Source organism: Phocoena sinus, chromosome 14, assembly GCF_008692025.1.
Source record: "Phocoena sinus isolate mPhoSin1 chromosome 14, mPhoSin1.pri, whole genome shotgun sequence".
Lineage (NCBI taxonomy): Eukaryota > Metazoa > Chordata > Mammalia > Artiodactyla > Phocoenidae > Phocoena > Phocoena sinus.
This window is the reverse complement of record NC_045776.1, coordinates 41,811,721-41,826,942: the sequence shown is the minus strand read 5'-3', so window position 1 is coordinate 41,826,942 and position 15,222 is coordinate 41,811,721. Positions and strand designations below refer to the sequence as shown.

General features: G+C 34.0%; 1 protein-coding gene across 1 annotated transcript in view; it reads right to left on the bottom strand.

Annotated features, from left to right (window-relative positions):
• CCDC178 (coiled-coil domain containing 178) overlaps positions 1–15,222 on the bottom strand; it is a 365,322-nt gene that overhangs the window by 299,403 nt on the left and 50,697 nt on the right. Inside the window, exons 8-9 of the mRNA XM_032654041.1 lie at positions 13,337–13,479; positions 2,041–2,188 (exon numbers count right to left, since the gene is read on the bottom strand). Of these exons, the coding sequence (XP_032509932.1) occupies positions 2,041–2,188; positions 13,337–13,479 (291 nt within the window). The remainder of the gene's footprint in view (positions 1–2,040; positions 2,189–13,336; positions 13,480–15,222) is intronic.

The following is a 15,222-nucleotide window of genomic DNA, read 5'->3' as shown; positions in this document are numbered from 1 at the left end:
CAAAGTGAACCTATGTAGAACTGCACTCCATTATCAGAGAAAGCATTTTTCCAAAATCAAAAATTTACACAATTTACCTATATAGTATGAAATAAATTAAGCCCTAACAAAATATAAATAATATCTACCATATATACTACCTTTATGAACAAATCAGAATTACATTAAAAATCAATTCAAAATAAATAACTTTAACATTTAGTGCAGTTAGAAGGGTTAATCTGTCTGACTGATCACAGGCTGACTTTTCAGAGAGTCTGCCTTTGACGAAGTTCCAAGAAATTGATTAAGGTCCAATTTAGTAAAACTACCCAAATAAATGGAGAGATAGATCATGTTTATGTTTAAGGACCCCATCATAAAGATTTCATTTCTCCATCATATAATACATAAATGAATGAGATTCCAATCATAATTCCAATAAAATTTCTGAAGGAAATGAACAAGAAAATGCTGAAATTTAATGGAAGCACAAAGGTCAAGAATAGCCTAAAACTCATAAAGAACTGTAAGACTGGGGGATACATCATAATAGATAATCAAAGCTCATAATAGAAGTTTATTAATGTAGACATTAGGCATGGAGATAAACATGTTAAGCAGACCAAACAAATTAAAAAGAGAATGGAAAAAGAGATCCACACAAAACAAATAAGGAAGCCCCATATGTGAGAGATGATTCTAAATATTAATATATAAGTAAATACAGTAAGTTATAACAATTTGCTTTCTATATAAGAAAAAATGTAATTGGAACCTCACTTCACACCATACCAATATATGAATTTCAAATTGATTATGCTTCATATCTGGCAAGTAAAATATGCATTCCTAAAATTCTGCAGATAGTTTATTTCTTCTAAACTTGTAAATAAAAGATAGAATGAGTAAAAACTCAATTTTGAAAATTTTAAACATATTTAATCTAAAAGCATTACGTAAACATGAAAAGCAAAATTTCAAGCCATTTAGAATAAAATACCAAAGAATATTTTTTGACTCAAAGGCATAAAAAATTTATTTTAGAAGTTCAGAAAAGCATAGCTCAAAGGAAAATATTTATAAATCTCACTACATTAAAACTGAAGTTTCTCTTCATCAGAAGTTACCATAAAGAAATGAAAGAAGATTGGGTGAAAATATTTTTAACATGTAACTTTAAAATATTTAGAATCTGTAACATAAAACAAATTCTTACAAATCAATTAAAAAAAAACATCGCTCAATGTATAGGGTTAAAACCATGAGCTGGTTTTTCACAGAAAAGGAAATACAAATGACCCTCCCCCCAAAAAGCCATTAAATATATGCTCAGTCTCACTCTTATAGATTAATTTAAAAAGCCACAATGAAAACATAATTCAAGAGCCTTATAATAGAAACTGGCAAAAAACCCATTCTTAACTCTAGGTAGGAATGCAAACTGGTACAGGAATGTGTATATTATTGTCTTTTACTGAACTATTATTTCTTTTCACCATTTTATTATTTCATTTTACTAGTGTTTCCTTTTACTAAAGTGAATGAGATGCAACAGGAGAGGAAGGCAGAAAAGATGGGTCATAAGGGAAGATCAGTGAGGCACCAAGTGTGAGAGGACTCAGCTCACCATTCCTGAAGGGAACCACCAGCCAGGGGATGCAGGTAGCTTCTAAAAGCTGAGAATGATCCCAGGCTGATAGCCACCAAGGAAACAAGGACCTCAGTTCCAAAACCACAGGAAGTGAATTTTGCCAAAACTGAACGAGCCTGAAAGCCGATTCATCCTGGAGTCTTTAGAAAGAAATGCAGGGCTGATGACACCTTGATTTCAATCAGGAACGATCTGGAGCAGAGGAACTAGCTGAGCTATGACCTGGAGAAACTTTATGGTAACTGGGTACTGTTTTAAGCTGCTAAATTTCTGATAATAGGCAATAGAAAACCAATATAGAAAGAAACTGGCTAACTGTCATTTAATTATTAACAGAGAGTAAGTTCAGATAGCCATGGCACAAAGCTAATGTCAGTATTTTTTAAAATTTTAATTAGAAAACTCACCGTTTCTGATAAAGTAGCTAATTCATTTCTTGATGAACTTGTTTCCTTCAATACTTCAGTCACTGCCTCTTCATTCTCCTCAATATTAACATCTTGTATTGATGTACAGTAGAAATTAAACAGACTGTTAAGTTTATCTATCTCTTTCCTAAGAGAAAAAACAGTTGATTTTAACCACACTGAAGGGGAAATTATATTTTAACTTATAGCTGAATTAGCTTCTGACTTAACCATGTAGATCAATGCAATTTATCTATTCCTAAAATTTTTCCCATCCCAAAGAAACTCCTGAAAAGTACTACTTAGATATAAAAAGTAAGTAGTGAAAAAAACTTCAATTTGTTTCTGATGGAAAGGAACTGAGAGAAAAGTGATTTGTAAATTATTTAAAATAAAACACCTTTTGATTTGGTTCCAGGTGAGAGACCTAAGCACCTTTGATTCAGAGGTTGGGTAGTACAGGGATGGAAAGGAACGAAAACAAAGAAAGAGGAAAACAATAGGAGAAGAGAAGAAGCTGTAGAAGTGGAAAGATCATACATTACTAAAGCTCTGGTGTACTGTCTTATCTCCCTCACAGTTACAGAGCTAAAAAGTGGTAAACTACAGCTTAGGAAAACAAGGGGCCTATTTAAGAGAAGTAGTTGCCAAGGGGATCTTTTTCCTATGTGACATGTCACAGAAAAGACCAGTGCTAATCTGTAAAGCTACATAATCCTTTATCTTATCTGGTAGGTAGAAAACACGTTCCAAATATAAAAGTCACTTTAAAGCATGGTCTTAGAGTTTAATATATGAAAAAAGTACAGTGAGAAAATGACAAAAGTATAATTTGCATAAAATATTAGCAAGTAATACAGATAAGCCCAATTTTTTAAGACACCATAAACAAAATAATAGAGTGGGAGATTTATCTGAAACCCATATAAGAGATCAAAGATTAAATCATTTGTGTGTAATAAAATCCTACAATGCAATATGGAATGGAACACTTACCCAAGAGACAAACGAGCAGAGAAGATAAACAAGAATTCACAAGAAAATAAATGCCAACGGCCAATAAATATATGATGTGTTTACTGAATTTGCCCAGGCTGTACTATCATGCATAAGCCTGATTTTAGGAGTAGAGTCAAATGAACTGAAAGATATAACTGAAACTGAAGATATAATCTCACAATATAAATGAAAATTAAAGCAACAGACAAATAGGCAAGAAGCTTCTCCTTTACCCTTCCATATCTGGAGAGTACAGGCTTCCTATCAGAATTCTGGAAGCCAGATCAATAATGAGAGATTCGGAGCCTGAGCATTTAAAATGCACATGTTTGATTAAATTTCCTCCTTATGAAGTTAATTTTTCTCCTCTCAGTGGTATCCATTTCCCCAGTCCAGATAATAAACTAGATTTTGACTAAGGAGTGAGCAATTGCCCAGTGTCGTGGAATGCAGGAGCTAAGTATTATTTTAGTTATCTCCTCATCCCTATTTCCTGAAGCATCAACTGCTGCCACCAATTCCTCAGCCTTCTAAGAAGTTTACTAGGTTTGCCCCCACTGGTACTTTAGATTTCATCATTCTTTTATCTGCTAAATCAGAATAAATTTAGAAGAATAAAATGGGAAGAATCATTTTACCTGTTAAGAATTACTATAAAGTAGAGCAATCAAGACACCAAAGAATATATGCTGTGTGTTTCCATTTATATGGAATTCAAGAACAGACCAAACTAACCATGGTGATAGAAGTCAGAATGGAGATGACCTTTTTAGGAGAATGGTATGGACTGAGAAGGAGAACAAGAAAAAACTTCTAGTATGCTGGAAACTTTTTAAATCTTAACCTGGGGCATGGTGACATGAGTGTATATACATATACATAAAAATCATAAATCTATACATTTGATAGCACACATAATCATGTTTCTATATATCTGTTAATTCTTAAAAAATAGTGAAGGAAAATTAAACATATCTTTAAAATTTTATTTAATAAAGCATTTATGACTCCACTGATGCTTATAAAAGAACTTCTGGAAAATGTACGTAAATGAGAAGAAAATTAACAAGTAAGTTATATGGTGTAACAAATAATAATGAGTAACGGAAGTAATAATAATATGCCTTTGGGTCCATCTAAATATTAATTATAAAAATCACCAGCTAATTCAAAACTGAGAAGGAAAAATTTTAGAAAATGGTACAAGATGGGTAATGTTGTATTTGTAATTAATATGAACAAACGTGTTTGTGCCAAATAGATTAATGAAAAAATTCTCTTCTGTCATCAAGAAAAAGAGAGAGGGCCCCCTTCCCCCCACCAAAAAAAAGAAATGAACAACGAGAAGTTACAACTGATACCACAGAAATACAAAAGATCATAAGAGACTACTATGAACAACTATATTCCAATAAAATGGACAACCTAGAATAAATGGACAATTCTTAGAAATGTACAATCACACAAGACTGAACCAGGAAGAAATACAAAATATGAACAGACCAATTACCAGTAATGAAATTGAATCAGTAATTTTAAAACTCTCAGTGAACAACAGTCCAGGACCAGGTGGCTTCACAGGTGAATTCTATCAAATATTTAGAGAAGAGTTAACACCTATCCTCAAACTATTCCAAAAAACTGCAGAGGAAGGAACATTTCTGAACTCATTCCACAAGGCCAGCAACACCCTGTTACCAAAACCAGACTGATATATCGCAAAAAAAGAAAATTACAGGTCAATATAACTGATGGACACAGATCCAAAAATCCTCAACAAAATATTAGCAAATGGAACCCAAAGAAACATTTAAAGTATCATACACTGTGATCAAGTGGAATTTATCCCAGGGATACAAGGATTTTTCAATATCCACAAATGAGTTAATGTGAATAAAAAGCATAGGATCATCTCAACAGATGTTGAAAAAGCTTTTGACAAAATTCAACATCCATTTTTGATAAAAACTCTTAAAGTGGGAATAGAGGGAATATACCTCAACATAATAAAGGCCATATATGACAAACCCATAGATAACATCATACTGATTGGTGAAAAGCTGAAAACACTTCCTCTAAGATAGGAACAAAGCAAAGTTGCCCACTCTGGTCACTTTTATTCATCATAGTCTTGGAAGTCCTAACCATAGCATCAGACAAGAAAAAGAAATTTTTAAAAATCCAAATTGGAGGGCTTCCCTGGTGGCACAGTGATTGAGAGTCCGCCTGCTGATGCAGGGGACATGGGTTCATGCCCCGGTCCGGGAAGATCCCACATGCTATGGAGCGGCTGGTCCTGTGAGCCATGGCTGCTGAGCCTGCACGTCCAGAGCCTGTGCTCCGCAACAGGAGAGGCCACAACAGTGAGAGGCCCGCGTACCGCAAAAAAAAAAAAAAAAAAAATCCAAATTGGAAAGGAAGAAGTAATATTGTCGCTGTTTGTAGGTAACATGATAGTAGTCATAGAAAATCCTAAAGACACCACCAGAAAGCTACTATAGCTCATCAATGAATTCAGTAAAGTTGCAGGATACAAAATTAATATCCAGAAATCTGTTGCATTTCTCTATACTAACAAACTATCAGAAAGTAAAATTAAGGAAACAGTCCCATTTGCTATTTCATCAAAAAGAATAAAATACCTAGGAATAAACCTACCTAAGGAGGTAAAAGACAGATACTCAGAAAACTAAGATGCTGATGAAAGAAATTGAAGACTACACAAATAGATGGAAAGATATACTGTGTTCTTGGATTGTAAAAATTAATATTGTAAAAATGACCATACTACCAAAAGCAATCTACAGATTCAATGAAATCCGTATCAAAAGACCAATGGCTTTTTTCACAGAACAAGAACAAATAATTTTATAATTTTTAGGGAAATACAAAAGACTGCAAATAATTAAAACAACCTTGAGAAAGAAGAAGGAGGAATCCTGGAGGATTCATGCTCCTTCATTTCAGACTATATGGCAAAGCTACAGTACCAAAACGGTATGGTACTGGCACAAGAATTGGCACATAGATGGATGAAATAGAACAAAGAGCCCAGACATAAACTCACACACTTATGGTCAATTAATATATGACAAAGGAGGCAAGATGTATAATGGAGAAAAGACAGTCTCTTCAACAAGTGGTGCTGGGAAAACTAGAGAGTTACACGTAAAAGAATATTAGAACATTTTCTCACACCATATACAAAAATAAACTCAAAACGGTTTAAAGACATAAATGTAAGACCAGAAACCATAAAACTCCTAGGAGAAAACATAGGCAGAACACTCTGTGACATAAATCATAGCAATATATTTTTGGATCTGTCTCCTAAAGCAAGGGAAATAAAATCAAAAAAAAAATGGAACTTAAATTTTGCACAGCAAACGAAACCATCAACAAAACAAAAACACAACCTACTGAATGGGAGAAAATATTTGTTAATGACATGACTGATAAGGGGTTAATATGCAAAATATATAAACAGCTCATACAACTCAACATCAAAAAACAAGTAACACAATCATAAAATGGGCTGAAGACCTGAACAGACATCTTTCCAAAGAAGACATACAAAAGGCCAACAGGCACATTAAAAAATGCTCAACAACATTAATCATCAGATAAATGTAAATTAAAACCACAATGAGCTATCACGTTACACCTGTCAGAATGGCTATCATCAAAAAGAACACAAAAAAAACAAATTTTGGAAAGGATGTGGAGAAAAGGGATCCCTCCTAAACTGTTGGAGGGAATGTAAACTGGGGCAGCCGTTGTGGAAAACAGTATGGCAGTTTCGCAGAAAACTAACAATAAAATTACCATATGACCCAGTAATTCTACTCCTGGGTATATATCTGAAAAATACAAGAACTCTAATTGGAAAATATACATGCACCCCCATATACATAGCAGGATTATTTACAATTACCAAGATATGGAAGCAACCTAAGTTCCATCAGTAGAATAAATGGATAAAGAAGATATGGCTTGCATATATATATATATATATATATATATATATATATATATGTATATGTAAAATGGAATATTACTCAGCCATAAAAAAGAATACAATTTTGAGCAGAAGCAAGAATAATGACAATCTTTCTGCCTGTGAAACAAAAACCACATTTACATAAAGATAGACAAGAGCAGAGGGCTATATACCAGATGAAGGAACAAGATAAAACCCCAGAAAAACAACTAAATGAAGTGGAGATAGGCAGCCTTCCAGAAAAAGAATTCTGAATGATGATAGTGATGATGATCCAGGACCTCAGAAAAAGAATGGACGCCAAGATCGAGAAGATCCTAGAAGTGTTTAACAAAGATCTAGAAGAATTAAAGAACAAACAGAGATGAACAATAACTAAAATGAAAAATACACTAGAAGGAATCAATAGCAGAATAACTGAGGCAGAAGAACGGATAAGTAACCTGGACAACAGAATGGTGGAATTCACTGCTGCGGAGGAGAATAAAGAAAAAAGAATGAAAACAGCCTAAGACACCTCTGGGACAACATTAAACGCAAGAACATTTGCATTATAGGGGTGCCAGAAGGAGAAGAGAGAAAGAACCAGAGAAAATATTTGAAGAGAGGATACTCGAAAAATTCCCTAACATGGGAAAGGAAATAGCGACCAAACTCCAGGAAGCGCAGAGAGTTCCCTACAGGATAAACCCAAGGAGAAACAGGCTGAGACACATAGTAATCAAATTGGCAAAAATTAAAGACAAAGAAAAATTACTGAAAGTAGCAAGGGAAAAACGACAAACAACATACAAGGGAACTCCAATAAGGTTAACAGCTGATTTCTCAGCAGAAACTCTACAAGCCAGAAGGGAGTGGCATGATATACTTAAAGTGATGAAAGGGAAGAACCTACAACCAAGAGTACTCTACCCAGCAAGGGTGTCATTCAGATTTGATGGAGAAATCAAAAGCTTTACAGGTAAGCAAAAGCTAAGAGAATTCAGCACCACCAAACTGGCTCTACAACAAATGCTAAAGGAACTTCTCTAAGTGGGAAAAACAAGAGAAGAAAAGGACCTACAAAAACAAACCCAAAACAATTAAGAAAATGGTCATAGGAACATACATATTGATAATTACCTTAAACGTGAATGGATTAAATGCTCCAACCAAAAGACACAGGCTTGCTGAATGGATACAAAAACAAGACCCATATATATGCTGTCTACAAGAGACCCACTTCAGACCTAGGGACACATACAGACTGAAAGTGATGGGATAGAAAAAGATATTCCATGCAAATGGAAATCAAAAGAAAGCTGGAGTAGCAATACTCATATCCGATAAAACAGACTTTAAATTAAACAATGTTACAAGGGATGAGGGAGGACACTACATAATGATCAAGGGATCAATCCAAGAAGAAGATGTAACAATTATAAATATATATGCACCCAACATAGGAGCACCTCAATACATAAGGCAACTGTAACAGCTATAAAAGAGGAAATCAACAGTAACACAAAAATAGTGGGGGCCTTTAACACCTCACTTACATCAATGGACAGATCATCCAAACAGAAAATTAATAAGGAAACACAAGTGTTAAGTGACATAATAGATCAGATAGATTTAATTGATATTTATAGGACATTCCATCCAAAAACAGCAGATTACACTTTCTTCTCAAGTGTGCATGGAACATTCTCCAGGATAGATCATATCTTGGGTCACAAATCAAGCCTCAGTAAATTTAAGAAAATTGAAATCATATCAAGCATATTTTCTGACCGCAATGCTATGAGATTAGAAATCAATTACAGAGAAAAAAAGTAAAAAACACAAACACATGGAGGCTAAACAATACATTACTAAAAAACCAAGAGATCACTGAAGAAATCAAAGAGGAAATCAAAAAATACCTAGAGACAAAGGACAATGAAAACACGACAATCCAAAAACTATGGGATGTGGCAAAAGCAATTCTAAGAGGGAAGTTTATAGCTATACAAGCCTACCTCAAGAAACAAGAAAAATTTGAAATAAAAAAACCTAACCTTACACCTAAAGGAACTTGAGAAAGAAGAACAAACAAAACCCAAAATTAGCGGAAGGAAAGAAATCATAAAGATCAGAGCAGAAATAAATGAAATCAAAACAAAGAAAACAATAGCAAAGATCAATAAAACTAAAAGCTGGCTCTTTGAGAAGATAAACAAAATTGATAAACCATTAGCCAGACTCATCAAGAAAAAGAGGGAGAGGACTCAAATCAATAAAATTAGAAATGAAAAAGGAGAAGTTAAAACAGACACCACAGAAACACAAAGCATCCTAAGAGACTACTACAAGCAACTCTATGCCAATAAAATGGACAACCTGGAAGAAATGGACAAATTCTTAGAAAGGTCTAACCTTCCAAGACTCATCCAGGAAGAAATAGAAAATATGAACACACCAATCACAAGTAATGATATTGAAACTGTGACTAAAAATCATCCAACAAACAAAAGTCCAGGAGCAGATGGCTTCACAGATGAATTCTATCAAACATTTAAAGAGCTAACACCAATCCTTCTCAAACTCTCCCAAAAAATTGCAGAGGAAGGAACAGTCCCAAACTCATTCTATGAGGCCACCATCACCCTGATACCAAAACTAGACAAAGATACTTCCAAAAAAAAAAAATTACAGACCAATATCACTGATGAATATAGATGCAAAAATCCTCAACAAAATACTAGCAAACAGAATCCAACAACACATTAAAAGGATCATACACCATGATCAAGTGGGATTTATCTCAGGGATGCAAGGATTCTTCAATAAATGGAAATTGATCAATGTGATACACCATATTAACAAATTGAAGAAGAAAAACCACATGATCATCCCAATAGATGCAGAAAAAGCTTTTGACAAAATTCAACACCAATTTATGATAAAAACTATGCACAAAGTGGGCACAGAGGGAAACTACCTCAACATAATAAAGGCCATATATGATAAACCCACAGCAAACATAATTCTCAATGGTGAAAAACTGAAAGCATTTCCTCTAACATTAGGAACAAGACAAGGAAGTCCATTCTCACCACTATTATTCAACATAGTTCTGGAAGTCCTAGCCATGGCAATCAGAGAAGAAAAGGAAATAAAAGGAATACACACTGGAAAAGATGAAGTAAAACCATCACTGTTTGCAGATGACATGATACTATATAGATAGAATACTAAAGATGCCACCAGAAAACTACTGGAGCTAATCAATGAATTTGGTAAAGTTGCAGGATACAAAATTAATGTACAGAAAGCTCTTGCATTCGTATACACTAATGATGAAAAATCTGAAAGAGAAATTAAGGAAACACTCCCATTTACCATTGCAATAAAAAGAATAAAATACCTAGGAATAAGCCTACCTAGGGAGACAAAAGACCTGTATGCAGAAAACTACAAGACACTGATGAAAGAAATTAAAGACGATACCAAAAGATAGAGAGATATACCATGTTCTTGGCTTGGAAGAATCAACATTGTGAAAATGACTATACTACCCAGAGCAATCTACAGATTCAATGCAATCCCTATCAAGTTACCAATGGCATTTTTACAGAACTAGAACAAAAAATCTTAAAATTTGTATGGAGACACAAAAGACCCCAAATAGCCAAAGAAGTCTTGAGGTAAAAAAAATGGAGCCGGAGGAATCAGACTCCCTGACTTCAGACTGTACTACAAAGCTACAGTAATCAAGACAATATGGTACTGGCACAAAAACAGAAATATAGATCAATGGAACAAGACAGAAAGCCCAGAAATAAACCCACGCACCTAAGGTCAACTAATCTATGATAAAGGAGGCAAGGATATACAATGGAGAAAAGACAGTCTCTTCAACAAGTAGTGCTGGGAAAACTGGACAGTGATATGTAAAAGAATGAAATTAGAACACTCCCTAACACCATACACAAAAATAAACACAAAATGTATTAGAGACCTAAATGTAAGACTGGACACTATAAAACTCTTAGAGGAAAACATAGGAAGAACACTCTTTGACATAAATGACAGCAAGATCTTTTTTGATCCACCTCCTAGAGTAATGGAAATAAAAACAAAAATAAACAAATGGGATCTAATGAAACTTAAAAGCTTTTGCACAGCAAAGGAAACCATAAACAAGATGAAAAGACAACCCTCAGAATGGGAGAAAATATTTGTAAATGAATCAGCGGACAAAGGATTAATCTCCAATATATATAAACAGCTCATGCCACTGAGTATTATAAAAACAAACAATCCAATCCAAAAATGGGCAGACCTAAATAGACATTTCTCCAAAGAAGATATACAGACTGCCAACAAACACATGAAAGAATGCTCAACATCACTAATTATTAGAGAAATGCAAATCAAAAGTACAATGAGGCATCACCTCACACCAGTTAGAATGGGCATCATCAGAAAATCTACAAACAACAAGTGCTGGAGAGGATGTAGAGAAAAGGGCACCCTCTTGCACTGTTGGTGGGAATGTAAATTGATACAGCCACTATGGAGAACACTATGGAGGTTCCTTAAAAAACTAGAAACAGAATTACCATATGACCCAGCAATCCCACTACTGGGCATATACCCAGAGAACACCATAATTCAAAAAGACACATGCACCCAAATGTTCATTGCAGCTCTATTTACATAGCCAGGTCATGGAAGCAACCTAAATGCCCACTGACAGACGAATGGATGAATGAGATGTGGTACATATATACAATGGAATATTACTCAGCCATAAAAAGGAATGAAATTGGGTCATCTGTAGAGACGTGGATGGATCTAGAGACTGTCATAGAGAGTGAAGTAAGTCAGAAAGAGAAAAGCGAATATCGTATATTAATGCCTATATGTGCAACCCAGAAAAATGGTACAGATGAACTGGTCTGCAGGGCAGAAATAGAGACACAGATGTAGAGAACGTATGGACACCAAGGGGAGAAAGCGGTGGGGGGTGGGGGTGGGGGTGTGATGAATTGGGAGATTGGGATCGACATGTATACACTGATGTGTATAAAATGGATGACTAATAAGAACCTGCTGTATAAAAAATAAATGAAACTCAAAAATAAAAAAAAAGAATAAAATCTTATCATTTTCAACAATGTGGATGGACTTTGAGGGTATTATGTTAAGTGAAATAAGCCAGACAGAGAAAGAAAAATACTGTATGATATAACTTTTATGTGGAATCTAAAAACTAAAACAAACTGATGAATACAGCAAAAATGAAACAGACTTACAGATATAGAGAACAAACTAGTGGTTACCAGTGGGGAGAGGGAAGTGCGGAGGGCATGAAAGCATTTGGGGATTAAAGGTACAAACTATTATGTATAAAATAAATAAGCTACAAGGATATATTGTACAACACAGGGAACGTAACCAATATTTTATAACTACAAATGCAGTATAACCTTTAAAATTGTGAACCACTATGTTGTATAACTATAACTTATATAATATTGTACTTATACTATATCTCAATTAAAAAAATAATGTTTAAGCACATGTTGAAATAAACATCAGATGTGAGGAAATATAAATATCTTAATATGTGCATGTTATCCAGATCATAGGATGATGTACAAACTTTTGCTCTTCATTTTGCTTATATTTACTTGACTCTAGCTCCATAATGAGTATGACTTTTTCTGTACTAAATCACTGATCAGTTTGAATAAATAAAAATTTTATATCATACAGAAACATGAAGAATTTGAAACCAACAAGAGGAAGTAGAAGAATATCATAAAATATAAATACATCAGAAATGTAATAAAAAGTCAATTAATAATATGCAAAATATAATTAATCTATATATATTTAAAATATTACATTTTACTAGAAATCAAAAAAATGAGTTTAATTAATTAGATGCTATGCTTATAATTAATACAAGGCTATATAATTTGTTTTTTATAATATCCCACGCTGGAATCTTTTTTCAAAGAGTTACTTTTTCACATAGTTAGCAGGGATATATACTGTTATAGCATAGCCACAGGCAATTTGGCAACATGTATCAAGAGCTTTAAAATGACACAGAAAAATAACTGCTTTAGGAATTTATACACAATTAGTTTACATATGTAAAAGACATTTTAATTTATACATAAACTTGGTAACAAGATAGATGTGGCAATTTAGATTCTTCCCTTTCTCTTTATCTGAATTTCTTATACAGGGATATATATTACATTTTAATTAATATTTTACTTCTAAATGCTATAAGTAACATTTGTGAAAAATACTTACTTGTAGGTTTCTATGGTTATTTCATCATCACGAATATCATTTTCCATGTCTATTTTACTTTGTTTAGCTTTGAATTTGACTTTTTCAAGATTTTCTACAGCTTCTTCATGTTCTCCATGAATCTGTTTGTATAGTTCCATTACCTAGAAATAAAAATATGTGTGCTAATATATGCACTTAATGGCTAATTAAAATAATCAGACAAGAGAAAGATCAGAGAAGGGAGTTAAAGTAGTTGTTTTTTTTGTTTTGTTTTGTTCTATTCTTTTGCGGTACGTGGGCTTCTCACCGCTGTGGCCTCTCCCGTGGTGGAGAACAGGCTCCAGATGCGCAGGCTCAGCGGCCATGTCCCACGGGCCCAGCCGCTCCGCGGCATGTGGTACCCTCCCGAATCGGGGCACGAACCCGCGTCCCCTGCGTCGGCAGGCAGACTCCCAACCACTGCGCCATCAGGGAAGCCCCTAAAGTAGTTTTGATTTAGATTATAAACGTTCTTTATATCAATTTTCTTTCAATATTTAGTCTATTGTTTAGCACAGTAGTTTCAGGTTTCTTTTACCCTGAGAGGCATGAATATTAGAGATGTAGAAAAGTTACTGAAGAAAATGACTTTAATATTCCAGTTAACATGACCAAAATAAAATCATTATTTTTTTACCTACAAAAACTATGACTTTTTATTGTTCAAATATTGTAGAAAAATCAGAAAACGCAGATGAAAAAAGAAAATTTTATAAATTACCTATAATCTCACTCATGAATAACCATTACTATCTTAATGCAAGGGTCCAAAATATTCCATTTTTATTGTTTTCATTAATTATTAGATATCATAAACATACTCCCTTCTCTCTCCCGGTCTCTCTTCTCTAGCAGACTAAAGGGAAAGGGTGGTTGTAGTGGTCATGGTTGGAAGGAATTCCAGTTCAGGATGTCCTGTTGGAAAGTTGGAGGGAGAGGAGTAGAACAAGGTACTAAGGAAGGAGCAGTCCTTTACCCAGGGGCCGAGTGGTGGATCTATATGAGGCAGTAGCCTCCCAAAAACAGCAGTAATTTTCATTAATTTTTATTTCATTGTATTAATTTTATTGTGATAAGAACATTTAACATGATTATCTATCTTTTAACAAAATTTTAAGTGTACAACACAGTAAACTGTAGGCACTATGCTGTACAGCAGATCTCTAGAACTTACTCATCTCGCATAACTAAATCTTTATATCCATTGAAAAACAACTCTCCATTTCCCATCCCCAAGCCCCTACCAACCACCATTCTACTCTGTGCTTCTATGAGTGTGACTATTATAGATACCTCATGTAAGTGGAATCATGCAGTATTTATCTGTAACCTGCTTATTTACTTAGCACAATAATGTTTTCCAGGTTCCTCCACGTTGTCACATATGGAAGGCTTCCTTCTTTTTAAAGGCTGAACTATATTCCATTGTATACATATACCACATACATTTTAGAATTAGATTGTCAAGGTCCACAAAGAAACCTGTTGAGATTTTGTGACTATTTAATTTACAGATCAATTTGGAGTGAATGCTACAAAATTTAGCCTTCTAATACTTCTAATAATAATATGTAGCACTTTTAAATTTCTCTCAGTAATATTCAGTTTTCTGAATAGGGGCTTTGCATATCATTTGTTACATTTATTCCTAGATATGTTTTATTTTATGCTCTAACAAATGCTATTTTAAAATAAATTTTATTTTCAGATTTGTTGCTGGTATATAGTAATGTATGGATTTTAAAATTTTACCTTTGTATGCAACTGTAATTCATCTGTGGACTTGTCTAGATTTTATGTGTACATAATTACATAGTCTGTGCAGCAAAGGAAACCATCAACAAAACAAAAAGACAACCTACCGA